Source organism: Frankliniella occidentalis, unplaced genomic scaffold (assembly GCF_000697945.3).
Source record: "Frankliniella occidentalis isolate FOCC.00 unplaced genomic scaffold, Focc_3.1 Scaffold327, whole genome shotgun sequence".
NCBI classification, from domain to species: domain Eukaryota; kingdom Metazoa; phylum Arthropoda; class Insecta; order Thysanoptera; family Thripidae; genus Frankliniella; species Frankliniella occidentalis.
Genome location: NW_026267450.1, coordinates 79,182 through 102,511, shown reverse-complemented (window position 1 = coordinate 102,511; position 23,330 = coordinate 79,182). Strand labels below are relative to the sequence as shown.

Below are 23,330 nucleotides of genomic sequence, written 5' to 3'. Positions count from 1 at the left end.
AAAAATCAACTTCTTTCTCTTACATCTAAACAATCGACATAGGAAAACAAGTGATATTTAAGAAAATTAACAATTTAACAAGCTTACGGCAAAAGGTATATATACAGAGCAAACTATTTACATGTACAGGGCAAATGGTAAAGGAATACAAAATACACACATTATAGTTGTAATAAACACAATACTGAAGTAGACCCCTGGAGCAGCCATTTCATGGCAAGGTTATTAAATTAGCCAATAAGAGCTCAATTTATAAAATGAGGGCAAAGAAATTTAAGTCAACCAATCAATTTTTTTAATGGTATTTTTTAAATGAATTTTTGGCACTATTTGTGGATTTAAGAGGAAAGTAAGATACAACTATTGTAAATTATTGACAATAAAATGTGTACTTCGATGTCCTTGTTGCAGTCCTTGTCTAGCAGCAGATAACAGACAATAGGAAAAACAAAATAGCCCAAGGAAACAATTAATCACAGATTAATATGCAAGACCAATTTCAAATCACATAAAACTTAAGAACTGTAACTCTACAAGATCAGCAAATATGTACAAATTTGAAAGTTGTCAGTATATGTTTGCATAAAATATGAAGACTAACTACTCTGAGGGTCAAGAATGGTACAGTAGGAATATTATGATTAATGAAACAAGCAAGTTTAAATGGTAGGCAGTAAAGTTGGAGTGTCCATTCCACTTAACACTTAATGAAAAATAATGTTGTTCTTAAAAGTAAGAAATTGACTTGAAACTCAAGGCACATGGCTTATAAACTGTAATGTTTCTGTAAATCTAACTTAAAGTTCAAGGTTGGTAGTATGCCCAAATGCACAATTGTGTACAGTACGTATACAATCGTCATTCTTGAAATGAATGTTTAGAAAATAGAGAAATTGTCATACACAAAATACTTTTGAACAACAAAGGGTTACATTTGTATTTTTGAGCATGATGTGATATGCATGAGTTAGGGCACTAGCTTGGCCAAACCACTCAATCACATCAAAATAAAAGTTCATGTTAACAAGTTGCGAGGTCTCAATTAAAATATGTAGAGCAATTACCCTGGTCAGTCCACAAGGCAGGTTATTTCTGGTACATCTAGACAGCAGTGTACCTTGCAGTTATTTATTCACAATAACAAAATCTAGATTAAAATAACAATGAAATCCAGATTTTTAAAATACGTGTACTGTATTATTACTACAGTATATTCCACTTCCAAACGAAACAGTTCATAAGTAGGAGATTTCTACATGCTTCAAGAGCTATCTAATGGCATCCCACCAAAAAACCTTCAAAAGTGGATTGACAATTGGTCCCAAAAATTAAGAGGAAGATGAAAAGAAGCTGAATTTTCTGTATAGCCAAAATGAGGAGACTCTCATTGTACTGACAAGGAAGAAAAGTATTGGGTAGGAGAAATAACATTTCTTCAAGTATAAGTTTATCCAGAACAATCTGAATGAACAATTATCACAATCAATCATTTACACAAAACTATCATTTGGCACATGATACAATCAAAGTAAGGTCAAGCAACACCAATTATTTCTCCAACACCTTCTATTGATGGACCTTCATGCACTACTTGATTAATGTTTGGCAAGTCATCAGGTGATGAATCATCAGACTTTTCCGGGCTTTCCAGTTGTCCATCAGGATCACTGATGGCACTCTCAGAATCACCACTATCAATTTGCTCGTCGCAAGGATGAGCATCAGTGCTACCCCCAGCGTCCATTTGCATATCTTGTACCATAGCTACGGCCTTCTCTTTTTCCCATGGATCAAGATGCATTCTTAAGACGTGTGAGATACAGTCAGGTTTGGAGAAACATCTAAATTCACATATTAAACAACGGAAACGGTTGTAACTTATGTGCACTGTTGATAAATGTTGTCTTAAAGAAAAGGGAGACTTAAATTTCTTGTGGCATATAAGACAAAGTAACTTCCGTTTGGGTGCACTAGGTTGGGTTGATGCTCTGTGCTCACTTGGCGACAGAGATTCCCCTTCATTATTCTTAGAGTCAGACCACCTATTATTGTCATCCTCACTTTCATCTTCTGCACATAGAAGAGCTTCACTAGCTTTCCTTTTCTTACTTTCATTGCTTAGTGGCTTGTCCTTCACGTCATTAGAATCATCACTACCATCTGATATTGAAACTGGATGTGACTCTGTCAGATTAGTTCCATTCACAAGAACTACTTCAGGTCTGTGCTTGCGAGGCCTGCCAACTCTTCGTTTAACTGGTGGGTCACTCTCATTCATATCTGTGGTTTGAGATGCTGTTGATGGACGTCTTACACTTTTGTGATTTAGTTTACTTTGATCTCCATCATCAAGTTGGTTATCATGGTCTTTTGTCAGCTGTAGTCTCTTTTCTGAGTGTACACTTGTTTCTGTCTCACTACTTCCAGATGTTGTACCATCATCTGATCGACTGACTGATGCAGCACCATCATCAGATCTACTTGTTGAGGGGGTTCTAGTGCGACACTCGGGATTGTTGATATTTGTCTTCCCATAATCCCTTCGAATTTGAATTTCAATTTTCTTAGTTGGAGTTGGTTGCTTTTCTGCAAGATGGAGAGGGAGTACAGGAAGAACTGTACTTGCCCGAAAAGCTGATATTGCAGGAGACAAAGGACCTGGAGATGCTGCAGCTTTGCTGTTCTGAGTCTGGCGGCCAACAGTTGCTGGCTTCTCTAGCTGGACAGGTGTACGTCCAGGTCCAGATAAGTTCTGCTTGGAAGTTGACTGTTTATGACATGACTGAGAATGAGCAAGTAGTGCAGCTCGTCTATCAAAACGGCGACCACAAACTCCACAACACTGGCCGAATCCATCTTCATGGTGACCAAACCATTGCTGGAACACAAATGAGCAATCTAAATACACAAATTTCCATACTTGCTAACAATGACCCTTCCAAATTAAGAACAAGGAATTAATACAGTTAGCAAGCTTAGAAGTGATTTCTGTTTTACCTTGTAACTATCTTCCTCTGTGAGGGGTACAGGTTTATGATTTGTGTCATATATCAATTCAGATGGACAAAGGGGATTTTCGGACACATTTGATTTAGAAAGTTTTTGAGCACCACTCTGCAAAACTTCTCGCTTGAATGATCTTTTTATCACTTTCTCTCTTAATTTACGAATTTGCTCATTTGTTTTTCTATGCACTGCAACAAAATATTAAAGTGTTATCTGATATGTGAAAAAATTTGAAATTACAGATACTGAGATGTGACTTCCAGAATAAACTTAAAACATACCTTTTAGCAAGTGGCGATACACACTCCAAGAGTTTGAAAGAGGAAGCTTGCAACAAGGACATGGATAAAATGTGCGGAAAGTCATATGCAATGTTTTCATGTGGTGATTTAAACTTTTGTATGATGAAAAGTACTCTTTACCTGTAATAAAAATGTAGATACATAAAATATTAACAAAAGATGGAATAAAATGAATTGCCCTTCATGTGGATTTAAGTTTGACATACATAAGTTACAAAACAGCTCCACTTCTGATTCAGGTGCTGTAACAGGAGGGCCATTGTATTCTTCAGCATCAAAAGTCTTCATCTTTTTTCTCCTGTCTTCATGGTATATGCTACTGCTTTGAGTGGTACCATTTTCAATTACTCTACCATCTGGACCAAGGACAGCGTCTGTATCTGATATTATTCTATGGAGATCTTGGACCTGAAAAATGAAAAACAATTCTTATTGAAGTTTTACCAATATTGTGGCTAATTTTTGATCAAAAATTTACAAGATACAGTGTGTTAGATTATTTAATAGGATATTTCTTTCACATACAGGTTTTACCTTCTGAACATGTATGGGCATGAGATCAAATTATTACCTGAGACTTAATAAGCTCTGAAGAGCCAGTAGTCTGCACAATGGTCTGAAAGACTCCATAGGAAGTGTTTTCAATTGGCTGCAAATGGATTGTGTGTTGCTTTGCTTCTTTCTTTCTTTGATTCAGTTCTTTGCTTACATCATCATAAAATTCAGATGTGGATGATAAATGACTGGCCTGCAAAAACAATTGCATGAAAAACAATTTCAAAGTGTCACAAATTTAAAATATAGATAAAAATAGAATAAACTTACTGTTTCATTCAAGGTCTGCATTGAGTTCTTCTGCATAAGTTTTTCAACAATAGAAGTCAGATCCTTTTTTATAGTTATACGAAATGGAGCAGGTTCAGCTAGGCCATTTCTTGTCTTTGGTTCATATACTTCTTTAGCATCCCCAGAACTTCCAACATCACTTGTGCGCCAATGTTCTCTGGCTCTTGTGGTTCTGACAACTTCAGGTTCCACAATCACAGCAGTGTCATTAACCTGGAGGGAAAATCATACCGATAACAAATATTACTTGGTACACAAGACTACATGACAAAAATGAACTAAAGCTATTTTTATCCAGTAAAACATGTACATACCCTTTTATTGGATTGGGGTTTGAATAAGTTATTTTGAGAATTGCCATGGAGTTGAGTGCAATAGACCCTCTTGTGTGAAATAAAGTTTGCTAAACTACGAAAGAGGTTTCTGCAAACTTTACACTCATAAACTACATCACATTCATAAGATAATAGATGGTGTAGCTAGAAATTAAATAACCAGATATTAATATTATTTCGGGTCAAAAAGTAGAGAAGACCAGCTAGGCAGAAAGGAGGTTTGCTACTCACTTCTGGTGGTGAATTCTCAAAGACCTTTACCAACTCACTTAGTCCAGTAACACTAATCTCAACAGGCTTCCTCAGTACAGAAAAATCTGGGCCCTTGGGTGGCTCCTCTTTCTCCTGTACTTTAGCCTTCCCATTTTGCTTGAAAGGACGTCCAGCTTTGGTGCCCGTTTTTGCACCCATTCTGCGCAGCCTGAAAGGATATAAAATGGTAAAAGCAGGGAATAGGTAGTCACAGTTTATGACATGAGATTTAAGTACTCCAGCACATTGAATACTGTTTCAAAGCTCAATGAAAAGAAGTTTGATGATTTCAAGAGTCTTTGCAAATGTAAAATGCTTCCTTACATGACGTTTTAACGAGATACTCAATAGAGCATTTGCAATGATGCAATAATTCCATTTCTCTTACATAAAGGAAGAATTAGAAGTACTACTGGGTACAGAAATTGCAATATGGGCCATATAGATGGCTGAAGCAAGTAGTGAGGAGAAATTTACAGCATGAAAAGGACACACTAAACTCACCCGAACTGATTTTTAAAAGAAAAAGGTTAAGGGAGTGGAACAAGAACGAATTATCAAAGCAGTTCACTTATTTTCCCCCTACCAGCATTATTTTGACATTGAAAATACTATAGGCATAACTATGAATAATACAAAATGGCTATATTTTAAAAGTAACATGCATTGTGGTATTTCATAAGAAATGGAAATTGAGAGCAGAGTAGAGACAGATAACATGCTTCCTTCTTCAGCCAAATCCTGAAGGAACCTCAAGAAAGTAAGAGAACAAAGATTATTCTACAGTTTATGTAAAACATATACTACCCATAAAAAAAATATTTAATAAAGGTGCATCAGTAGGATAATCATAAAATTGAGTGAATAAATTGGTGACCAGGGACTGTCTGACCAACATCTGGAACTAGTTTCAGACATTGTGTTCCCATTCCTTTACACATGCCTCATGCTCAAATACTTACTACCAATTTATCTCAGGACGCTGAGGAATGATCGGTTGTGTGCTCCATATCTTTCCTCAGACATATTAATTCTCGGCAAAGGCTCTTAACACAATGGCACGAGCAGACCCCGTTAGGAGGTCACCATTCCATCTTTCTCTGTATGTTAAATACTTTACAGTGCTTTACCTCCACCCCTTGCTCCAAATAGCACATGCTCTCATAACAAGATTATAGTTACCTCTAATGCACGTCTAGAATTAGTTCCTTGGTTAGAAAGGTAAGGAATAAGCGTTTCAAATTCAAGCTAACATCTCGCATCAAGCTTCCTCCATTTTTTGCCTTTCTGCGGGAGAGAGAGATGGAGACACTCCGCAGATGTTGTGCGGTCTTCTCGTCAGATGGCAGCACTCTCTATTCGTTACGGAAGCCGATCGTCATTTGACAAAACTGGCGAACGACAGTCGGTATCAGAAAACTTGTAGCTGACCGGCCAATCACACAATCGTCAAAATGTGCAGTTGAGTGAAGCGATGTATGAAATTTTTGGGTGCATTGAAGCATTTGTTGAGGGAGCTAACTCTCATATTGTTTTTTTTCCTACTTTTTGGGAATTGACGCCTGCAACTGAATAGCAATTGATGAAGATGATATCACGGCCGACATTAAATGTACTGAGGGTAAGTGCCCTTACTCTTTATTTTACGTTAAAATTTGAACCCATGTTATTGTTAGGTTAGCTACCTAAAACATTTCAAATTATGTAATATTTTAGAAATCTGAAGAATTGCTTTTTAGACTGGACTGACATAATATTGGTATTATATTTGTATAATTTTTCTCTTTTATGTTTAAGCTTCTTACGCCCGCACATCAGTATTTGTTCAATCCATTTCTTATGGAGAAATATTGCGCTCCTATCCTAGTCAATAAAATTCAAGCAAAACTTTTATCATCACAACCGCTAGAAACAATAAAGGATACATGGCTCTCAACCAAAATGATGAACACCCGTTTGCGTTTAGGCATGGCACCAAGACCAAACCCTGTAAGGAATGCAACGCCTCAAATTTCATTCTCAAGTTTAAATTTTTTTTTTCTTAGTTTGATTTTGTTTTTTACAGTACTATCGTCTTAGAGGTTTGATTCTTTTTCAAGGGGTTGAGGCTGTAAATTGGAAGGACTATTTTAAAAGTAAGAGGTATAGTTAAAAATGTGAAGTTCATAGGTAAGTTTCTTCATTTTATTTAATTGGTTTTTGCAAATGTTAAGTTTTTCAGATGGAAGACACATTTCATTCATGGTTTTTAGTAATTGAACTCCATATGTGGATGTTAAATGTCAGAATAGCCCGTGAAAAGAAAGAGGGTGACATGATTAAGAAGTATTCCATGGAGCACATGTGGGACGCTGCCCAAGCAAGAGCCAAAAAGCTAGAAGTGAGTTAACTTCTGTGTCATGGGGAACCGTCTCTATATCTTCATGTATTGTGTTTTGTATGTGTTTTGTCAACTCATCGTCACTACTTTAATAGAAAGTTTCCTTCTCATACTAGTCTTATGCACCATCTGCAATGCAAGACGGCTTTGAGGCTTTGCATGAAGAACTTATTGCTGCATTTTTATTATACGATCATGGACTTCTTACATCAGATGTAGAACTTGCTGGAGCTCTCTATTTCCGTTTCTTACAAGAGAAATGTGATGACCCGGAAAAGCTAGAGATCTTGGTGAAACACGTGAGAAATCAGGTACATAGATCACAGGTATCATTTACTCACTAAGTCAGTATACTTGAAAATTACATTATTGCTTATCTTTTCTTTTCTTTTTAAAATATATTTTAGATACATCTTCTAGACGATTCGTCAAAAGAAGAAATTGTGGATAGAGCAAATGTTAAATGGCTGCCTATATCTGAAAAATTATAGAAATACATTTATACCATAGGACTTTTTCCAAATTGTCCTTTTGCAGTGTGAAAGGATATTGGCTGTAAGATAACTTTTTTATAATATACTTGAAACTTGAAATTGCATTCTAGGTGCAAAATAAGTACATTGTTATCTCCTTTTATTTAGGAACTTTTGGCAGTGATCATTCTGACCAGGCACGGTTTTTAGCGAGTTGCATATAACCCTTTCTGCACACCACTGATCACATCCTCTTCGGTGGCTGGGATCACTATCCAACATGTGAGACCTGGATAGGGCAAAAAGGAACAATAGGAAATTAAGCAGTATAAATGTGGATGATTCATCTTCAAATTTTACAGGGGAACATTTTTTAATTTACCAGTAATATTTCTGCAACATTTGTCTGTCTGTAGCTAGACTTCCTATAAATGTTTCCAGATGAACAGGATGCATGGATTTCACTCCAAATGTCTCTTTAAAAGAGTAGATACGATACCAGTCTGGCCTTTTATCTGGGTTTTCATTTGCATGTGTTAAATTAAATCCCCAGAGTTCTGCGTCTATTACATCCTGAGTGAAGAAAGATAAACAAGATAAAAGGAATTAACTTGTATGTTATTCTTCACTTACATGTACAATTGTACTGTACACATGTACTAACCCATGTTGCTTGCTCATTTTTGCCATCGACCAGGTATAGTTTGTAATTGGGGTTTACATCAGAATACGTTGTAAGAGAGCCTCCATTGTATGCTACATTATTAGGCCGGCCGTTCTGATCATAAAACAGAACCAAGTCATCAACATGTGTGTGTCCATTAAAATGAGCTGATATTGTCGCTGAAAATCTGAAAGGGAAAGTATTTTAAAAGAATAAAAAAATAAGTAGACTTGATACTATAGCTATTGATTTTGTTTTACTAAAAATTAACCATCCCTCTGATTTTATAATGTAGGGTATTTGTTACCTGTCAACAATTTTTGCAAATTCACGAGACCAGGATTCAAGACAGTCTTCACTTCCAGCTGGGATATGGGAAAGAATGTGTACTTTTTCACCAGCTTCCTCAGCCTCCAACAACACATCAACCAGCCAGGCTAACTGACCAGAAGGGTCCACAGGATTGTGCAAAACCCACCTAGAAAGACTCATTTATGTATGTATTATGCAAGCATGTGCACATTGCCATTTATAGTTTTTAGAAATTGACGGTTTGGAATTAACCTACCAGTTCATTGGGTAGCAGTACATGTTGTTGAGCGCAACCACGCGAAAACCTGGCTCTACCAGAAGCGTGTAAAAGCCACCTCTCATGATTGTGTCGCGAGTTGTCTCGGGGAGCCACCTGGTCTTCTTGATCCACACGTCGGCCAGCACCTCGTAGAGCCAGCGAGAAGAGAGCACATCGTCCGTGATGTCGGATGGGGCGAAGCTGAGGACCAGAGAGAGGTCAGTGCACCGCCGCCGAGGGGAACTAAACTAGAAATTCAAGTTCACATCAATTTCTCTGTTTCTTCTTCACTTGAGAACAGAAAATATTCTGATATGTTCTATTTTTTTTTAATCTGATATTTTCTGATTTTTCCTTGTTTTTTTTTCCTTCTGAATTTTACTTGTTTATTTTTTGAGGGTGTGGACTGATTGTTTTGGGGGGTGAAGTACCCCTTGACCGTCGCACCGGCTCCCTAGTTTTACCAGTTGAGAGGGTGGGGCTCATGGTTGCCGACGATGGGCAGGACGCGCACGTCGCCGAAGGCCTGCTTCATCGAGGCGAACGTGTTGCGGAGGATCTGAACGTTGGTCTCGCGGCTCGTGTCCCACACGCCGTGGTCGATGACGTCCCCGGTGAAGTAGATGAGGTCCACCTTCTGCGACGGGACAGAGTCGTGAGTGTGCGGTGCGGCGCTCGGCCGGGGCTAGAGCCGGGGCGCCCGCCGACGGGCGGGTAGGCAGCCCGCTGCACCGCCGTGCGCGACCATAGGCCCCGGCGGCCTACCCTGTACCCTGAGGGTCGGTCGGTCGGGTTACTCACGCCGTCGGCCAGGTACTTTTCCTGGGTGTGCTTGATGAAGTCCTCCACCGTCTCCCAGGGGATGTCGCAGGCGCGGTAGTTGCCCCACTTGCCGGCGCGGTCCTCGGGCCGCTTGGCGTCGCCCTGGGCGCGGCGGCAGCAGGTGGGCTCGCCGCAGCGGATGGTGCCCTCCGGGTTGTACGTGGTGTCCCAGTGGTAGTCCGTGATCTGCAGGATGCGGTACGGCTCCACCTCCGGGGGGGTCGTCTGGGGGCAGCATGCAGGCTTTAGGCAGGGCGACTCGGGTGGTGCCGGGTCCAATGGTGCACTGCTCACCAAGTCCAGGATGGTGCCGTGTATCTTGCCCGGGGGCTTTTTGCCCATGGCTTTGTCGAGGGTCCACTTGATGGCCGGGGTGCCGTCCGCGCACTCCCTCATGATGGTGCTGCACGCGAAGGGGCCGTCCAGGGTCTTGGTGTTTCTCACGACGTACTCCACTATTTCCTGCGTTAAACAAATACGCAGAAAAAAAATGTGAGCGCCGCCGGCACGCCACTCAGCCTTAGACCGACGTCGGACAGTGTTTCTTTTTTTTTTTTTTTTTGTGACATGTTTGGTTTGATTAGTCTTGATTAGTCCGAAGGTAACCAGTGCACATGGCACGTTCCAATAATCTGAATACTCGAGGCCCCCCAGGTGAATCGGGTGTTGTGCACAACTGTTGCGATAGAGAACGCCCTGGCGTCCGAGGCTAGATAAGGAATTAGCATGAGCGACTAATCGTCGCGGGGGTGTGAACGGTGTAAACACGACCCTACTGGACCCTACCAGGTTGGCCTTGATCATGCCCCTGCAGATGTGCGGCGTGATGACGTTGGCTCGGACGCACAGCTCGATGACGAGCTCGCCCAGCGCGTCGCCCGTCTTGTTCTGCGCGCGGATGGCGTGGATGACGGCGCCGGCCGCGGCGTTGCACAGCCGGCACACCCTGGGGGTGCGCGCGTCGGCGCCCGTGCTCTCCAGCGAGAAGAAGGTCATGCGCTCGGGCAGGCGGATGTCCTCCATGACCCGGTTGAGGCGCGCGTGCGCCGCCGACACCTCCGCGGAGCGCCGCGCCCTGTGCGGGCCCGTGCCCGTGCCGCGGGCAGCCTCCAGGGCGCCCAGGGCGTCGATCAGGTCCGTGGTCGTCCTCGCGAGGTCTGGGGGCGAACGCGAGCCGTGATGAGAGCGGCAGCCTGGCATCACCCGGGGTGCACCTGTCCCACACAGTGTCCCACACACTCACCCTCCGTGTGCTGACCGAAAGAGTTGACCCTCAGCGGCTTGCCCGGGACCTCATCGCTGCTGGAGTATCCTACAAGACGGGAACGACGCTCGATTCACATCATCACCGTGCTAGCTAGTCCCGTCGGACTCAACTGTTGCTGGCCTTTTGATTTGGAGGTGAGAAATATATCATTTCCAGAGCCAGGTTACAGACCTGCGAGGGCGAGCGACGAAACGGCAAAGATGACCACGAGGCGCTCCATCGTGCCCTGCGCCTGTGGTGGCACTCAACCAAAAGGGGTACAATGGCTACGAAATCAGTGCTACTGGGATTCTCATAGCCCCCCACTTAAAGGGAAAGATTGGCATGAGTGGTGTTGAGCTCTTATCTGGCTATCTTGCCGTGACATTTTGTAGCTCTATCATTGTCACTAGGGAGGTGCTTTGTAGGTATCCGAAAACAGAGGTCGATTTAATTTTAACTTAGTTCATGGAATTTATTTTAATTAACAACTGTACAATTCACCTCAAAAAATTTGAACAAGTAACCAATTTAAGAAGCCATCCCATCCCCTTGTTCACCCTCATTTCCCTCATCACCCTCCATTGGATCATCTTCAATTTGCAGATCATCTAACATTTCTTCTAAGGTAATGTGGGGAGCATTGGGATCCACTTCATCAGCATCCACTGGGATGTTGATATTGTTGGGATCCTTGAAAATGTTCACATTTTGACGTAGTTCTGCATCTTCTTCAAGATCATCCAAAAACTCATTGTAATCCCTAGGATTAAAAATAAATGAATGGAAAGTTAGCTTGCAGTTTAGGTAAGAGTAGTTTAGTATTCTTAAACAGCTAAATTTAGGAAGTTTTACTTACTTGTTGTTCTCTACAAGCATGCCCTCGTCGGTCAAATGCTTCAGCTTCCAGCGCCTCCTCTTTCCAGAACGATCTCCATAGTGCTTCTTCACAATGATTACATCCGGAATTTTGTCTCGGTCCAATTTATCAAAATTTGAATCATTCACATTGCTATCAGCAAGGCAATAACTGAAATTTGTTTGAAATTTTTAGAATTTGTAAGAATTAAGATAGATAGTAACAGTACTACTTATGAACTGTACCATACTTACGCCATTACTGAATCTCCTGGCTTAAGCAGGTGACCAAGGTGAGTTCGTGTATGTATTAAATCTTCATTAATTCCAAGCTCAGAAGCTTTGACAAGCCAGGCATCAGCCAAAACATGCTTCAAAAATCAAAAGAAATTAGTTATGAAATGACATGGATCACAAAAAAATATTTTAACAGTAGAGTGAATATTACCTTGGTGGAAATTGGTCCTTGCCCTGGGAATGTTTTCCTGTCCTTGGCCAAAATTATTTCCAGTTCCATCACAATGTACTCACTCAGCTGCTTAGGATTGCAAATTGTTTTGAAAGGATAACGCCAAAATAAATTTGAATTCATTTCTGCCACTGAAACAATAAAACAAACACAGAAAACATTATGCAAATTCTTAATTTTGCTTTTCAAATTACATATAAATAAGATACACAAGATAGATTAGATAAAAAAAAAACTTACTTTGAGCAGTAGCTGGGTCGATAAAGTGAAGAGTGTTAGTGACACGATGAACTAAGACAAGAGGGCTTACACTACCTAGCTGATGAGTTAAGTTTTTGGGAAGACAAACCAAACTGTCTTTGGAGAGGGGAACTATCTCAACGCTGTAACTGAATTTGTAGTTGTAAGTATTGCTGTGAATGTCATGAGATATCAACTTTTTTGAGTGTTCATAACGAATTGGCAAAACAGTAGTAAGAAAATCTACCATTTTACGAGCATGTGATTGAGTATGGTAATAGAAGTCCAAGCCCTCTGAAAAAATTAAAAACAAAATCAAATCAATGCACTATGTAAATGTAGAGAACAAAAATAAATAGAAATATTAACTAAAATAATGATGATTAATTTTTTTGTTGTTGATTGTTTACCTGCAATTGGTTTGATGCCAAGAGTATTCTCATGAGCCTTGTGCTTAAGGATCAGCTGTTCCAAATAATGGAAAGTTTTCTTGTTCTCAGCTTTTTGTCTTACTTGAACCTATCAAAGGAAAGGGCAATTATTTCAAAAAATTGGTGGTTTTAAAAATATATTAATTTTGCAATTTCATATCTAGTATAATATACCATAGCATGCCAGTAGTCCTGTGCCTCTTTACGGTGACAGTCATCACACATCTGATGAGCAACAGTGAATTCAACAATAAAAACTTGTTGAAGAACAGTTCCTCCCATAACTTCACCATGAACAGTCAATTTCACCTTGAGTAAAAATATCAAAGTTACAATAATTGACAAAAAAATATTACATGACCAAAGAATATCAGAAAGTTCTCCACCTTGATCCTTTTGGAGTGAGGTTCAGTCCAAACAAATCCGGCATCGATCAGCTTTACCCGACTCAGACCCTTGAGTTTTTTCAGACAAAGAGAAAGTAATTCACGTGACTCCAGTGCAGCATGAACATAATCATTCGGAGGCTGCAGGTACCTGCAAAGTTACGGTTCTTTAACATACACAACAGAACCTTGAGGGTACTTCATACATTAAAAATCAACGTACCGTTCACATCCTTTGCAGAAATGGAGAGTGCCTTGTTTAGGAATGCCCTCTGTGATATCCACAACAGTACGAAGGCATGCCACACACATATTTGCTGGGTTTGGCTCTATTACAACTCCACACTGACAACATAATCTGTAAGGGGTAAACTTCTAAATCACAAATCGAATACCAAGTGACTGTCTAAGAAAAACTTGAATAGTAAGTTAAATTGAGTTTGACAGTGGTTGTTCCACGATTACGATTGCACCACTATGAATGTGCCTTTTAACCTATTTGAGTCATGAGGGTGTAACGTCAAACTTCCAAAACGATGAAATCACTTCACACTACGCTTACATTTTCCCAGCGTTGTTCTCAACCTGCTCTTCTTTAATGTATTCCATGTTGAACCGACCAGCGTCACCACTGGTGCTGGGATTTTTGGCTGAAATAAGCCAGAGTTGAGTGGCACGTTTCACGTGTGTTTTGGATTGAAGAAACTGACTTTGGAAGTTTTCATACTCACTATAGCAGTTTCTGACATGTACGTTTTTCATGCTTTTTGATGCACGCGGTTTTGTGGTTATGAAATGTCTTCAAACACAAATTTGTTATGAGTTGAAAACAATTTAGGAACGATTTTGGTGTTAACATCTACTTGTCAGGAAACACAATGAACTTCTTGTCGAACTTGTCCAAAGTACCAAATATTCCTTCGTACTTGCTCGAACTCTATGGTATGGAGTTATGTGATTAACCAAATCATAGACTGAAGTGCTACATTTGCTGAAAATTTTATGTGAATTCTGTTTTATTAGGTGGTGTTCGATTTGCATCTAAAAAGACTTCTTCTGGAGCTAGGTGGCAAGGGAATGGCAAGAAACCGAAGAGGTACAGAGGATTGAAGAGAAAGGATGGTGACGTAGTGACAGCGGGAACTATTTTAGCTACTCAGATTACTCTAAGGTTCTTCCCTGGTCTGAATGTACGCATTGCCTTGTAAAAGTTCTATAGCATTAGATATTTAAATAATTTATGACACTTTCTTTAACTTGAATAAAGAATATGCATTAATATTCGTTCTATTTGCAGGTCGGGTTTGGTAAAAATGGATCTATATTTGCCATCAAAGCTGGCAAAGTAGTAATGTCATCAGAACTAGCTCAACCTAATTGGGATCACACTTGGATTCAACGTCTCATGCCAAGACGTCCAGACAATATCCCAATTTACAAGAAGTATATCAACATAATCCCAGAGCCCCAGCATAACCGCTTCAAACTTCTTGAAGCACTTTGATGTTCTGTGCTAGTTGCTGTAGATTGTACATTCAGCATTCTGAACTCTGGTCCAGGTAATTTTGTTAATAAATTGTTTATTGTAGTTAAATGGTTGAAACTTTGGGTGCATTGTTTTTAAAACAGCATACTCTACTAACTTAAAACACATAGAAAATCAAACCTTTTATTTTTCCAAAAAATGGAATGTGTAACATTACAAATATAACTGGATTGGTAACAAATTAGAATATATAACAAATTGATCATATTTACAAATTTAAGGTACTGTTAGTCTCTCTATGATCGCCTTGGTTTTACATTTCTTCTTATGAAGTCCTTTGTTATAAACTGAGATTGACTTTCCAAAATGCCAAAATTACATGAATGGGTTAAACCTAAATCCAGGAAAAAGAATTAGTTTATGGCTACAACGTTTATAAACAAGGAAATTAGTATAATGTCCGCGCTACTTACCAATGTGTTGATTTAGGAAGCGGAGTATCAGGGCATGATTTAATCTTGAGGCTAGGACAGGATCTATCTTTTTCATGAACCAATCTAGCCAATAACCAACAATATGAACTGTATCAGTTTGATTTTCATGAGTTGTCATTCTGTATGAACGTAACACGGAGGTTAGATTAAAACAGTGCTTTCTCATTCATATTCTGACATCATGAATTTTAAGTCTCTCACCTTATGGTGTATAAATGGCGCTCTGCATCTTGCGGGTGATCTATGAACTTCTGCATGGTTGTAATATTGCTGTCAATATGAAAAGTTTCTGTATTGATGAAAATAAGAGGTTGTTTAATGCTGCCTGGCATATCTGGTTCATCCTTCAGGGTGTACATCCAAGAGTCAAGAATAACTCCATATCTACACAGAATTTTTTTTAAAAATGAGGTGATTGCATGGAAACTAGAAAGTGTAGGCAGATGTCAAGATGTACAACAAGTGTTACTCACTTGAACCTATGATCTTTGTAGAGTGTCAGTAAGGCCGATGCCCCTCCAAATGAGTGACCCATCATAACAGCTTTCTCGAAATTCAGCTGACCCTGCAAACATACAAGACATAAAACAATTATTATGCCATATACTAACAAGAAAAATAAACAAGTTCCTTACAATCATAAAATTAAAAATAAATTCTACCTTGAATGCATCCAATGGGAAATTATCTGTAGCTAAGTTTTTGATGTTTTGTCCAGCATTTATATGCTCAAGAAGATCTAGTGTTCGACTGCATTCAACAGCTCGTTGTCTTACCTGTTCAGGAAGTTCAACAGTACAAGGAAGGATCGAATCAAATGAAAGTGATTGATGGCTACTAATCAAACAGCTAGATGTTACAATTACCTGTTTTACTCGAGCAGGAAAATTTTCAAGACCAAAGCCCATTTTGTGGTGTTTAATCCATGTTTTCTTAGACTGCAAATGATCTTGGGGAGAGGCATAGTAATATGTAGCACATGCCGAAGTATCTCTGTGCTCAAGAGCAGCCACCACAAATCCTTGAGAAGCAAGTTCAGTATAGGTGCCGGAATAGAAAAATTTGCATGCACCAAGCCCGTGTGAAAACACAACTACAGGAAATTTCTCCTTCTGTTTACATAATGGTGCTGCCCAAACAGCTGGGATGTATGGAGTCCCTGTTGATAGAATTAATGGATTTCAAACGGGAGTAAGCAAACAATTTCTTTGACATTATTTTTTGTCTAAGAAGATACTACTCACAAAAATTGAACTTGAAAAATAAATTAAGACTTCTTGGTATTACCTGACACTAGCCAGACATACAAGCGGAGTACAAAATAATAAACTCCAAGAATAAAAGCAAATCCTCGTGCGTATATTGGATGGTCTATCCAAGGGACCCATTTTTCTTCTACAGTCTACAACCAAAAATAAATGATAAGTATACTAAGTATAATAAAATATATCATACCTCAAATTAAGAAAACACAACAAGAAACTTACCTTTTCCAATGAAGATGGATAGAAGAGCCTGAAGAAACATCCTTCAGGAGAATATTCTGTCATCACATCTATACATCCAGGAATGTATGGGCCTAGGCAAAATCAACAACCAAAAATATTATAAAGAGCTTACTTTTTAACACCTTGAGTCCTTGAGAAATTGCGCAGGGTGGTGTTCCCCATCAAGGCATGGCCACTGGTTTGTAAACCACGATTAATTTGTTAAAAATTTCAGATCAGTTAGTAACAAAAGTGTAAAGTCATCATGATCAATTTTCTCCAAGGTTATGGCAGCGTTACTTATATTGTACAAACACAGTTTAGATTTTGGGTGGAAACGCATTGAAAAGATAGCGCTGTTGCTCAAGCCCTTCAAGTCAGATATCACAAGCCTCTTAGCAACTAAAGCTCCATGACTTGACACATATTCTCTTACCTTCTGGCTTCGGCAGAGTACATGCTTTTCTTTCCCAAAACATGTTTGACTTGCTTGACTTGCTTCAGGAACACAAGAAAGATGTGCAAGTGGCAGCTGTCAGAGAATAAATATATATATCACAGTCTTGTCATCTTCTCAACCACTTAGTCAGCTGATTGTGTTGTGCTGGTTGCGCACCGCACTGTTGTCGCTTTCTACAAGACACGAAGCAGAGGTCGTCGCTCGGGCTCGGCGCTCGCGCTACATTCCCTCCCGCCTGCTGCTGGACTGGTTCGCGCGCTGCATTCAACTGATTCAAGTTGCGGCGCAGGCGAAGGCCAAAGGCTGGAACTTGAGAAAGGCTGGTTCTGGCCCTTCCAGCTTCCGCCTGTTGTCCGAGAGTAAGCGGCTGGACTCTGGAGGCGAGGGCCAGGTCAGTCACTCTGGAGCGGACCGCGACCCGCCTCCAGCTGCTGCAGCGAGCTCGGGGTACTGTGTGTGCGAGGCTGAGGCTGGTTGTGCAACTGCGAGCGCAGCCGAAGCTTTACCGCCGACCGAGCCCGTTGGCCTACTCAGGCAGGTGCTCTCGTGTGGCGCGGCGCTGCTGCGCGGCCGGTGCGAGAGAGAAGAGAGTGAGAGCAGTGACCCCCCTCCCCTCCAGCGGGGCCGCGACTGATGAACACACACCGCGCCCCGCGGCCCCCGCGGCCGCACCTCCGCGGTGGGTATCTCCAGGTCAGGTCTTACTTCACGGAGCCTCCGCTGCTGCTGGTCATCGGGCGGGGATGACCCCGGCGCCCCCCCCCCCCCACAAGCGCGCTGCAGTATCTGCTGCATCCCGGCGGGTTCTTCCAGAACAACATCCTCTTATTCATGGGTGGATGGAGATGGAGATTCTCGTGGCGCGCCGGCCCTCCCGCTTCCGCGAATGACCTCACGACATGACACCCATTCAACATCAGATGGGGCTCCCGGTCACTCATTGGAAACGTCAGACTTGACACGATCTTTCTCCCTTCCATCCGCAGCTGCAGCAGTTGCCCCGGCAGGCTGGGGACTGGTTTCAGTGGTTCGAACGACGGACAACATCTCGGCAATTAGCGAGGCGACAAGACGGCGGCTCTGTCGAGAGATAGAGAGGTATCTCAAGCTGTTGTATAATAGCTTCTTCCATTTATACCCTCGCGTTCGACGCACTCTACTGGTGTCGCACCGAGCAGCCTATAAATACATCACCTTCCTTCTTCCTCCTGTTGTTCGTCTTCAAGCTTGATATTTTCACCTATCCACATCTCCATGATTTTCTTCCTTTTTCGTAGCTCTACCTTGGTATCAAGGTCCATAAAGATGACTTCTGCCTCGCGAAACAGCCGTCGCGCGTGGTGCACGTTTTCCTGCAAAGTTGGCGTTTTAAAGGGTTCAATTAACAGGCATGTGGTTACTTTTGCCAGCTTTTGCACTGCAGCAGCATAGCTTACCCTGGCGCCACCCCTCCTGGCCCTCTCCAGCAGGAGCCCCAGCAGGCGCAGCAGCAGCGACCCCCTCAGCACGCTCAGCCCCGGCTCCAGCACGCTGACCACCTCCAGCATGTCGACGCACATGGCCGTGGCGCGCTCGAGGCGGTCGTCGCTCACGGCTGCAACACGCCGTCGACAGGTAAGAGTTGGTGTCCGAGACCACGCCGCCGCGGAGAGGTGACTCGCGGCACGTACCCAACGCGGGCGTGCACCCCGGTATGAAGGCGTAGGCGCCGCCGAGCAGGTCGTGCTTGACGCGCAGGATGTGGGCGGAGGTGGCGTGCAGGAGCCCGCCCGGACCCAGGTGCTCCGCCAGGAACGCCTCGGCCCTGGCCGGATCCCCGCCGCCGCCTCCGTTCAGCGCGTCCACCTGGGCTCGCAGGCGACGGTGCCCCAGCAGCATCTGCTCCGCGGACAGCGTGAAGGCGCAGCGAGGACAGCGCCAGTCCGCCGCGCTGTCCAGCGCCGCCGTCGAGACCAGCAGGAGCGGAGTGCCTTAGAAGTTTTCGTGGATTTATTATTGATCAAATTTAAGTTTCGAGGAAGCACCCTATCTCCCCAAGATCTCCCTATCCTATTATCGCGCACCTGCCCGCGGCCTGCAGCGGATGCAGCGGATGGAGTCCAGGTGCAGCCCCAGGTCCGCGGGGTCGCTGCACCGCGCGCACGAGCAGTCGAAGCACTTGGTGGCGCGCAGGTGGCGGCGGCGCTCGAGCGGGCCCCGCAGGCTGTCGGCGTAGTACGAGATGCAGACGACGTCGCCCGGGGCGATGTCGCGCTGCGCCAGGACCCCCAGCTCCAGCTCCCCCAGCATGGCGCAACGGGCGTTGGCTTGGCAGTCGTGCGCGAGCATGGACACGGAGCCGAACAGCGCCCTGGCCTGCGGGGAGGGGAGGGGGGGGGGCTGCAGCTGAGGCTAACGTGGCAGCTGCGGGCAGCTGTTTCCACGCGGGTTTACGTAAGACGGACCCGTGTGTCGCGCACCGCAGAGAAAGGAGAGGAAAATCACAAGTTCGATATTGACACCGTTGAAATTACCTCCACGCCGTCGCGGCCGACGTCAAAGGCGTTGGTGTCCAGGACGGCAGCCATGCGTAGGGCCTCCTCCTCGGGGACGTCCAGAACCCGGGCGACGAACCCCGCCGCGCGGCGCTGGAGGCCCTGGCCGCGGTACGCCGCCGAGGCGCGCGTCCTCTCGCCCAGGTGGGACTGGAGCGCGCGCACTGCGCGGCCCTCGAGGCCCTGCAGCTGCAGGCACCGCAGCGGCAGCACGCCCGCGTACCAGTGCGCGGGCGGGGTGCTCGCGGGCCGCGGCCGGGCGTCGTCCGGGGCGGCGGCCAGGGCGACGCACTCGTCGCGGTGCCCGGGGGCGCGCCCACACGCCGCGGAGCACAGCGGCCACCCGCAGCCCTCGCACGCGTATCGGGGGCCGGGGCCGAGGGGCCGGCAGCAGCCCAGGCACACCGCGTCGCCGGTCGCCTTGGGGCCGGCGATCAGGCTCTCGCACCGGAGGAAAACGTCCCCTGCGGGGATGGACCTAGTGGCCACCAAGTGCCTGCCCAGCGTAGCGTCCACGGCCAGGCGGCACGCGCCGGGCGGGGCCTCGCGACGGAGCAGCTCGTCGAAGACATCGCCGCCGTCAGACTCCATGGCACATCAAGCTGTAAAAGAGAAAAGATGCTTAGAAATGGATTGCATCAACTCATACTTCCGCCCAGGTTTTCGCCCCGGCCCGGCGGTCTTTCTCTCTTCGTCGAGCGATTCCGGCGCCCTTTCGCTGACCTACGGTTCGGACTGGTCCACATCTGTTTTTTTCGTTTTATCTTTTTAGCAACCCTCAGAATCACGACCGATCCAACCGGTTTGGATTTTCTCGTCGTGGTGAGCGACCGGTGGTGGGCCTGGTCTAGTTACGAAGCTCGCGGGGCGGCGGCCGGCCGGCCCGCGCGCGCGCGCCCGCGCTCGGTGCTCGGCCGGCGGCGACCTGGTTCCCCCTCCCGTCCCCCGTGTCCCCCCTCCCCTCGCGCAGCCGGATTGATCGGCGCAGCACGGAGCACATCGCACCGCACCGCTCGGCGGCGGCGCGACTTGCACCGCGGTCCGTTGGTCTAGGGGTATGATTCTCGCTTAGGGTGCGAGAGGTCCCGGGTTCAAATCCCGGACGGACCCTCTCTTTTGCGCCCTCCCTCCCACCACCCCACGCCCATAGCGCCTGCGAGCGCTGCCAGCGGAACTGGCGGGCGCGCTGGCAGGGCCGCGGGGATGGAAGACGGCGCAGCATAACGCTCGCGAAAATTTCATCATTTTCGCCCACCGTGCTGGCCCGGGCCTTTCTGGGCTAATTAGTAATAGGACGGTGGCTCCCGGGGCGCAGGGCTGCTGCAGCGAGTTGAGAGCGGCGGGCCCAGGGGCGGGCCGGCCGGCCGAGGAGGGGGAAGACCAAGAGTAATGTTGATAATTTGTCTGGCCGCATTGTTGCCACCCTCTCTAAGCCTTGCCGCCTCGTCTTAGTCTTATTGCTGTTGCTCTCGAGTTTTCGCGTCCTGTGTAGCGCATAGATGGATAGATGGCTGAATAACAGATGGATGGGTGGATGGATCGGAGCTGACGGCGGTGGCCCGGCGGCCGCGCGCCGCGCTTCTACTATAGCCGGCTGGCGCAGCCCCAAGAACCGCGAAGCTCGCGATGAGCGCGAAGAGGTGCAGAGCGGAGCAAGACGTAGTTGTGGATAGGATTGCTCTGAGGCGGTACCGCCTGCCAAACTCGACAGATGGCGATCGATATACACGTGTATCTCTCGCCTCGCTCGACGTATCGGCAGGCCCACTTGGCAAACAAAGAACCTCAACTTGCTCCGCGACGTAAAATAACCGAATGATGATATATTTTTTTCGCGGAGAGGCGGGGGTGTGCGGGGGGACGGAGAGCGCAGGAGAAGGGAGACGCGGGTCGCGAGGACGAAGCCGCGCTAATTCCGATTGGGCGGCCACCATCTGGTCCGGTCTGGCGCGGACTAATGCCGCCGTCGGGAAGACAGTGACGCGGCGCGCATCAGGTGCAGGTGCGGACCTGCCCCGCGGACCATCAAGGAAAGGAGTGGCGAGCTGGCGCTGGCGCTGGCGGGGCGGGCGTCTCACTATCGGCCCCGTCTAGGAGCTCGCCGTGTCCTCTGATGAATGGCAAGGAATTAGCCCATCAGCCTGTGCCGGCGCGAGGGATACGGGCGCGACCACCAATCCAACTGCGATACTCTGCTGCCACTCCACGGCGGTTCGCGAGCCACGCGGCGGGGGAGGGGGGTGGGTAGCAGCAGGTCGCGGACGGACATGCACGACGCCGCAACAGTGCATTACTGACGTCACATTTTTATTTTTTTGCAAGGATCAGGCTGCGACGCAAGAACGGATACAAGAGAAAATCGTGCACGCGGAAAAAGTTGTGTTTTTCGTGTACAGTACATGACTTAATGACTCCACTCCACCTCGGTCTCCTCCACGCTATCTCTGCCGCAGCCCCCGCCGTGCGGACGGCCGTGGCCGAGGCCGTGCCCATCAATCGCCCAACCACATCTGTTACTCACTGACGAGAAATGGCGGCCTCAGCCGAGGCCTCAGCCCCGCGCGGTGGTGGCCGCCCGCGGACGCCTACAAGGAGTGCGCGGGATACTTGGAAGGGAGGCGGTCCGTCTCTTCGGCGCGAGATCCGTCATGGGCGCGTGGCGTGGCGACGCGCGGGGCCGGGGCGGGGCGGGCCGCCGCGTGCGCGGACAGTGACGGATCAGCTGGCCCGCCCCCGCGCCGCCCCCGCGCCGCCCCCGCGCCGCCGCGTACACTTGCTGCCCGTCGTAATGATGGTAATATTTAATATCGCCTGCCCTCGCCGGTGCGGTTTGCGCGTAGTATTGTGCCGCGGGGCTGCTCGTCGGCGAGGAGGTGCGGGCGACGGACTCGGACACTGCGCGACCGGCACTGGGGCTCGGTCAGGCTGGTCAGGCCCGGCGCGCGGCAGGACTGCGGGGGTGGGGGCCGCGGAGGCCCGCGGTGCAGGTCCAGCCCCTTCCCTTTGGCTGGCCTAAAGGCTGGCCGGCCGCCAAGCAGCTCTACAGGTCCGACAGGGGAGAGCCGCGCGTCCGCGCCGTCGTCGCGTCCCCCTTGTCCGCGCAGAGGTGCGGCCCCGGCCGCAGCGCCCCCCCCCCCTGCCCCCCGCGTCCACTCCACCCCCTAATTCTGTTTACCTCTTCGAACAGCTGTGGTCAACGCGTTGACGTGAGCGCTAATGTGCCCCCTTCTCCGACCCCCTTCCACGCCCGAGTGGCCCCACAACCCACAACTTTGCTCTATTCTCGTGCGGCCGTCGGCAGCCATGTGGGTGGGGTGGCCGCCCGCTGGCCTTTCTGCCGGCCTCACGGTGCAGCGGCTCGCGGCCATTCATTCGTTTGTCGTGGGAAACGCGGTGAGAATTTCATTTTGCGGCGCCGCGGAGGATCACGATCTGGTGGCTGAGCGAATACTTTTTAGCAGATGATACCTTACAACCTTACACTTACATATCGAAACATAACTGTACATGAGTAATGTAAGGTGTCATTGCTTTTACTCTCGATTAAGAAATATTAAAGAGAACCAGAAGAAAGCTCATATACGTATT

At 46.0% G+C, this 23,330-nt stretch overlaps 8 protein-coding genes and 1 non-coding gene across 11 annotated transcripts in view; 4 read left to right on the top strand and 5 right to left on the bottom strand.

The window, feature by feature from the left end:
• The window catches only part of LOC113203817 (glutamyl aminopeptidase), a gene marked incomplete in the record, with an annotated part of 16,106 nt that extends 15,709 nt beyond the window's left edge, over positions 1-397 (top strand). Inside the window, 1 exon segment of the mRNA XM_052274027.1 lies at positions 1-397.
• A 1,028-nt stretch (positions 398-1,425) lies between these two features.
• On the bottom strand, positions 1,426-6,083 carry LOC113203819 (uncharacterized). 2 transcript variants are annotated; one of them, XM_052274028.1, is made up of 10 exons: positions 5,924-6,060; positions 5,704-5,841; positions 4,721-4,910; positions 4,469-4,633; positions 4,134-4,367; positions 3,880-4,056; positions 3,515-3,716; positions 3,288-3,428; positions 2,998-3,194; positions 1,426-2,878 (listed from the first exon to the last, which is right to left on the bottom strand). In XM_052274028.1, exons 3-10 carry the CDS (start codon positions 4,898-4,900, stop codon positions 1,535-1,537), a joined length of 2,640 nt encoding a protein of 879 aa, XP_052129988.1. In that variant the 5' UTR covers positions 4,901-4,910; positions 5,704-5,841; positions 5,924-6,060; the 3' UTR covers positions 1,426-1,534. The 2 variants fall into 2 exon arrangements, with proteins under 2 accessions (XP_052129988.1, XP_026274501.1); XM_026418716.2 differs by lacking the exon at positions 5,704-5,841 and having other exon boundaries at positions 5,924-6,083.
• Positions 6,084-6,178: 95 nt separating this feature from the next.
• On the top strand, positions 6,179-8,499 carry LOC113203823 (ubiquinol-cytochrome-c reductase complex assembly factor 1). Of its 2 annotated transcripts, XR_008011955.1 has the most exons (7): positions 6,179-6,362; positions 6,539-6,730; positions 6,807-6,876; positions 6,955-7,121; positions 7,238-7,432; positions 7,529-7,676; positions 7,763-8,499. XR_008011955.1 is itself a non-coding variant. In XM_026418722.2 (6 exons), exons 1-6 carry the CDS (start codon positions 6,324-6,326, stop codon positions 7,610-7,612), a joined length of 747 nt encoding a protein of 248 aa, XP_026274507.1. In that variant the 5' UTR covers positions 6,183-6,323; the 3' UTR covers positions 7,613-7,846. The 2 variants fall into 2 exon arrangements, 1 of the variants encoding a protein (XP_026274507.1); XM_026418722.2 differs by having other exon boundaries at positions 6,183-6,362; positions 7,529-7,846.
• On the bottom strand, positions 7,434-11,250 carry LOC113203820 (sphingomyelin phosphodiesterase). The gene is made up of 11 exons (XM_026418718.2): positions 11,090-11,250; positions 10,895-10,963; positions 10,438-10,808; positions 9,946-10,113; positions 9,631-9,876; positions 9,294-9,466; positions 8,827-9,030; positions 8,566-8,736; positions 8,259-8,445; positions 7,977-8,167; positions 7,434-7,883 (listed from the first exon to the last, which is right to left on the bottom strand). The coding sequence occupies exons 1-11, from the start codon at positions 11,136-11,138 to the stop codon at positions 7,745-7,747; spliced, it is 1,968 nt and encodes a 655-aa protein (XP_026274503.1). The 5' UTR covers positions 11,139-11,250; the 3' UTR covers positions 7,434-7,744.
• A 96-nt stretch (positions 11,251-11,346) lies between these two features.
• Positions 11,347-14,043, bottom strand: LOC113203821 (60S ribosomal export protein NMD3). Its single transcript, XM_026418720.2, has 10 exons — positions 13,844-14,043; positions 13,505-13,639; positions 13,282-13,432; positions 13,070-13,204; positions 12,875-12,983; positions 12,465-12,758; positions 12,204-12,355; positions 12,011-12,126; positions 11,757-11,927; positions 11,347-11,660 (listed from the first exon to the last, which is right to left on the bottom strand). Exons 1-10 carry the CDS (start codon positions 14,041-14,043, stop codon positions 11,429-11,431), a joined length of 1,695 nt encoding a protein of 564 aa, XP_026274505.1. The 3' UTR covers positions 11,347-11,428.
• A 29-nt stretch (positions 14,044-14,072) lies between these two features.
• On the top strand, positions 14,073-14,884 carry LOC113203824 (39S ribosomal protein L27, mitochondrial). The gene is made up of 3 exons (XM_026418723.2): positions 14,073-14,223; positions 14,305-14,471; positions 14,579-14,884. Exons 1-3 carry the CDS (start codon positions 14,160-14,162, stop codon positions 14,783-14,785), a joined length of 438 nt encoding a protein of 145 aa, XP_026274508.1. The 5' UTR covers positions 14,073-14,159; the 3' UTR covers positions 14,786-14,884.
• Positions 14,885-14,934: 50 nt separating this feature from the next.
• On the bottom strand, positions 14,935-17,674 carry LOC113203822 (platelet-activating factor acetylhydrolase). The gene is made up of 9 exons (XM_026418721.2): positions 17,185-17,674; positions 16,749-16,840; positions 16,549-16,663; positions 16,128-16,420; positions 15,924-16,037; positions 15,735-15,826; positions 15,463-15,645; positions 15,241-15,380; positions 14,935-15,161 (listed from the first exon to the last, which is right to left on the bottom strand). The coding sequence occupies exons 1-9, from the start codon at positions 17,225-17,227 to the stop codon at positions 15,064-15,066; spliced, it is 1,170 nt and encodes a 389-aa protein (XP_026274506.1). The 5' UTR covers positions 17,228-17,674; the 3' UTR covers positions 14,935-15,063.
• Positions 17,675-18,026: 352 nt separating this feature from the next.
• On the bottom strand, positions 18,027-22,716 carry LOC113203826 (uncharacterized). Its single transcript, XM_052274029.1, has 7 exons — positions 22,264-22,716; positions 19,722-20,344; positions 19,272-19,563; positions 18,879-19,178; positions 18,645-18,802; positions 18,403-18,560; positions 18,027-18,288 (listed from the first exon to the last, which is right to left on the bottom strand). The coding sequence occupies exons 2-7, from the start codon at positions 20,331-20,333 to the stop codon at positions 18,264-18,266; spliced, it is 1,545 nt and encodes a 514-aa protein (XP_052129989.1). The 5' UTR covers positions 20,334-20,344; positions 22,264-22,716; the 3' UTR covers positions 18,027-18,263.
• Trnap-agg (transfer RNA proline (anticodon AGG)) lies at positions 20,781-20,852 on the top strand. The gene has a single exon. It is a non-coding gene; the product is annotated as a tRNA-Pro (tRNA).
• Positions 22,717-23,330: the final 614 nt, after the last annotated feature.

What these genes read in the sequence shown, in the direction of transcription:
- LOC113203819 (XM_026418716.2), bottom strand. Translation starts at nt 4,900, where the DNA reads ATGGGTGCAAAAACGGGCACCAAAGCTGGACGTCCTTTCAAGCAAAAT. An exon ending in AACCCCAATCCAATAAAAGG is followed by an intron (nt 4,368 to 4,468) that starts GTATGTACATGT and finishes TTTTCCCTCCAG; the next exon opens with GTTAATGACACTGCTGTGAT. An exon ending in CAGAGGAAGATAGTTACAAG is followed by an intron (nt 2,879 to 2,997) that starts GTAAAACAGAAA and finishes TTTGTGTTCCAG; the next exon opens with CAATGGTTTGGTCACCATGA.
- LOC113203823 (XM_026418722.2), top strand. Translation starts at nt 6,324, where the DNA reads ATGAAGATGATATCACGGCCGACATTAAATGTACTGAGG. An exon ending in TTGGAAGGACTATTTTAAAA is followed by an intron (nt 6,877 to 6,954) that starts GTAAGAGGTATA and finishes GCAAATGTTAAG; the next exon opens with TTTTTCAGATGGAAGACACA. An exon ending in TGAAACACGTGAGAAATCAG is followed by an intron (nt 7,433 to 7,528) that starts GTACATAGATCA and finishes AATATATTTTAG; the next exon opens with ATACATCTTCTAGACGATTC.
- LOC113203820 (XM_026418718.2), bottom strand. Translation starts at nt 11,138, where the DNA reads ATGGAGCGCCTCGTGGTCATCTTTGCCGTTTCGTCGCTCGCCCTCGCA. An exon ending in TTCGTCGCTCGCCCTCGCAG is followed by an intron (nt 10,964 to 11,089) that starts GTCTGTAACCTG and finishes CCCGTCTTGTAG; the next exon opens with GATACTCCAGCAGCGATGAG. An exon ending in GCATGATCAAGGCCAACCTG is followed by an intron (nt 10,114 to 10,437) that starts GTAGGGTCCAGT and finishes TGTTTAACGCAG; the next exon opens with GAAATAGTGGAGTACGTCGT.
- LOC113203821 (XM_026418720.2), bottom strand. Translation starts at nt 14,043, where the DNA reads ATGAAAAACGTACATGTCAGAAACTGCTATAGTGAGTATGAAAACTTC. An exon ending in CGACCCAGCTACTGCTCAAA is followed by an intron (nt 12,356 to 12,464) that starts GTAAGTTTTTTT and finishes TTATTGTTTCAG; the next exon opens with TGGCAGAAATGAATTCAAAT. An exon ending in CCAGGAGATTCAGTAATGGC is followed by an intron (nt 11,928 to 12,010) that starts GTAAGTATGGTA and finishes AACAAATTTCAG; the next exon opens with TTATTGCCTTGCTGATAGCA.
- LOC113203824 (XM_026418723.2), top strand. Translation starts at nt 14,160, where the DNA reads ATGAACTTCTTGTCGAACTTGTCCAAAGTACCAAATATTCCTTCGTAC. An exon ending in GTACTTGCTCGAACTCTATG is followed by an intron (nt 14,224 to 14,304) that starts GTATGGAGTTAT and finishes CTGTTTTATTAG; the next exon opens with GTGGTGTTCGATTTGCATCT. An exon ending in GGTTCTTCCCTGGTCTGAAT is followed by an intron (nt 14,472 to 14,578) that starts GTACGCATTGCC and finishes TTCTATTTGCAG; the next exon opens with GTCGGGTTTGGTAAAAATGG.
- LOC113203822 (XM_026418721.2), bottom strand. Translation starts at nt 17,227, where the DNA reads ATGTTTTGGGAAAGAAAAGCATGTACTCTGCCGAAGCCAGAAG. An exon ending in TACTCTGCCGAAGCCAGAAG is followed by an intron (nt 16,841 to 17,184) that starts GTAAGAGAATAT and finishes GATTTTGCCTAG; the next exon opens with GCCCATACATTCCTGGATGT. An exon ending in GTATGTCTGGCTAGTGTCAG is followed by an intron (nt 16,421 to 16,548) that starts GTAATACCAAGA and finishes TTCTATCAACAG; the next exon opens with GGACTCCATACATCCCAGCT.
- LOC113203826 (XM_052274029.1), bottom strand. Translation starts at nt 20,333, where the DNA reads ATGGAGTCTGACGGCGGCGATGTCTTCGACGAGCTGCTCCGTCGCGAG. An exon ending in GGGGTGCACGCCCGCGTTGG is followed by an intron (nt 18,803 to 18,878) that starts GTACGTGCCGCG and finishes GGCGTGTTGCAG; the next exon opens with CCGTGAGCGACGACCGCCTC. An exon ending in CCAGGAGGGGTGGCGCCAGG is followed by an intron (nt 18,561 to 18,644) that starts GTAAGCTATGCT and finishes CCAACTTTGCAG; the next exon opens with GAAAACGTGCACCACGCGCG.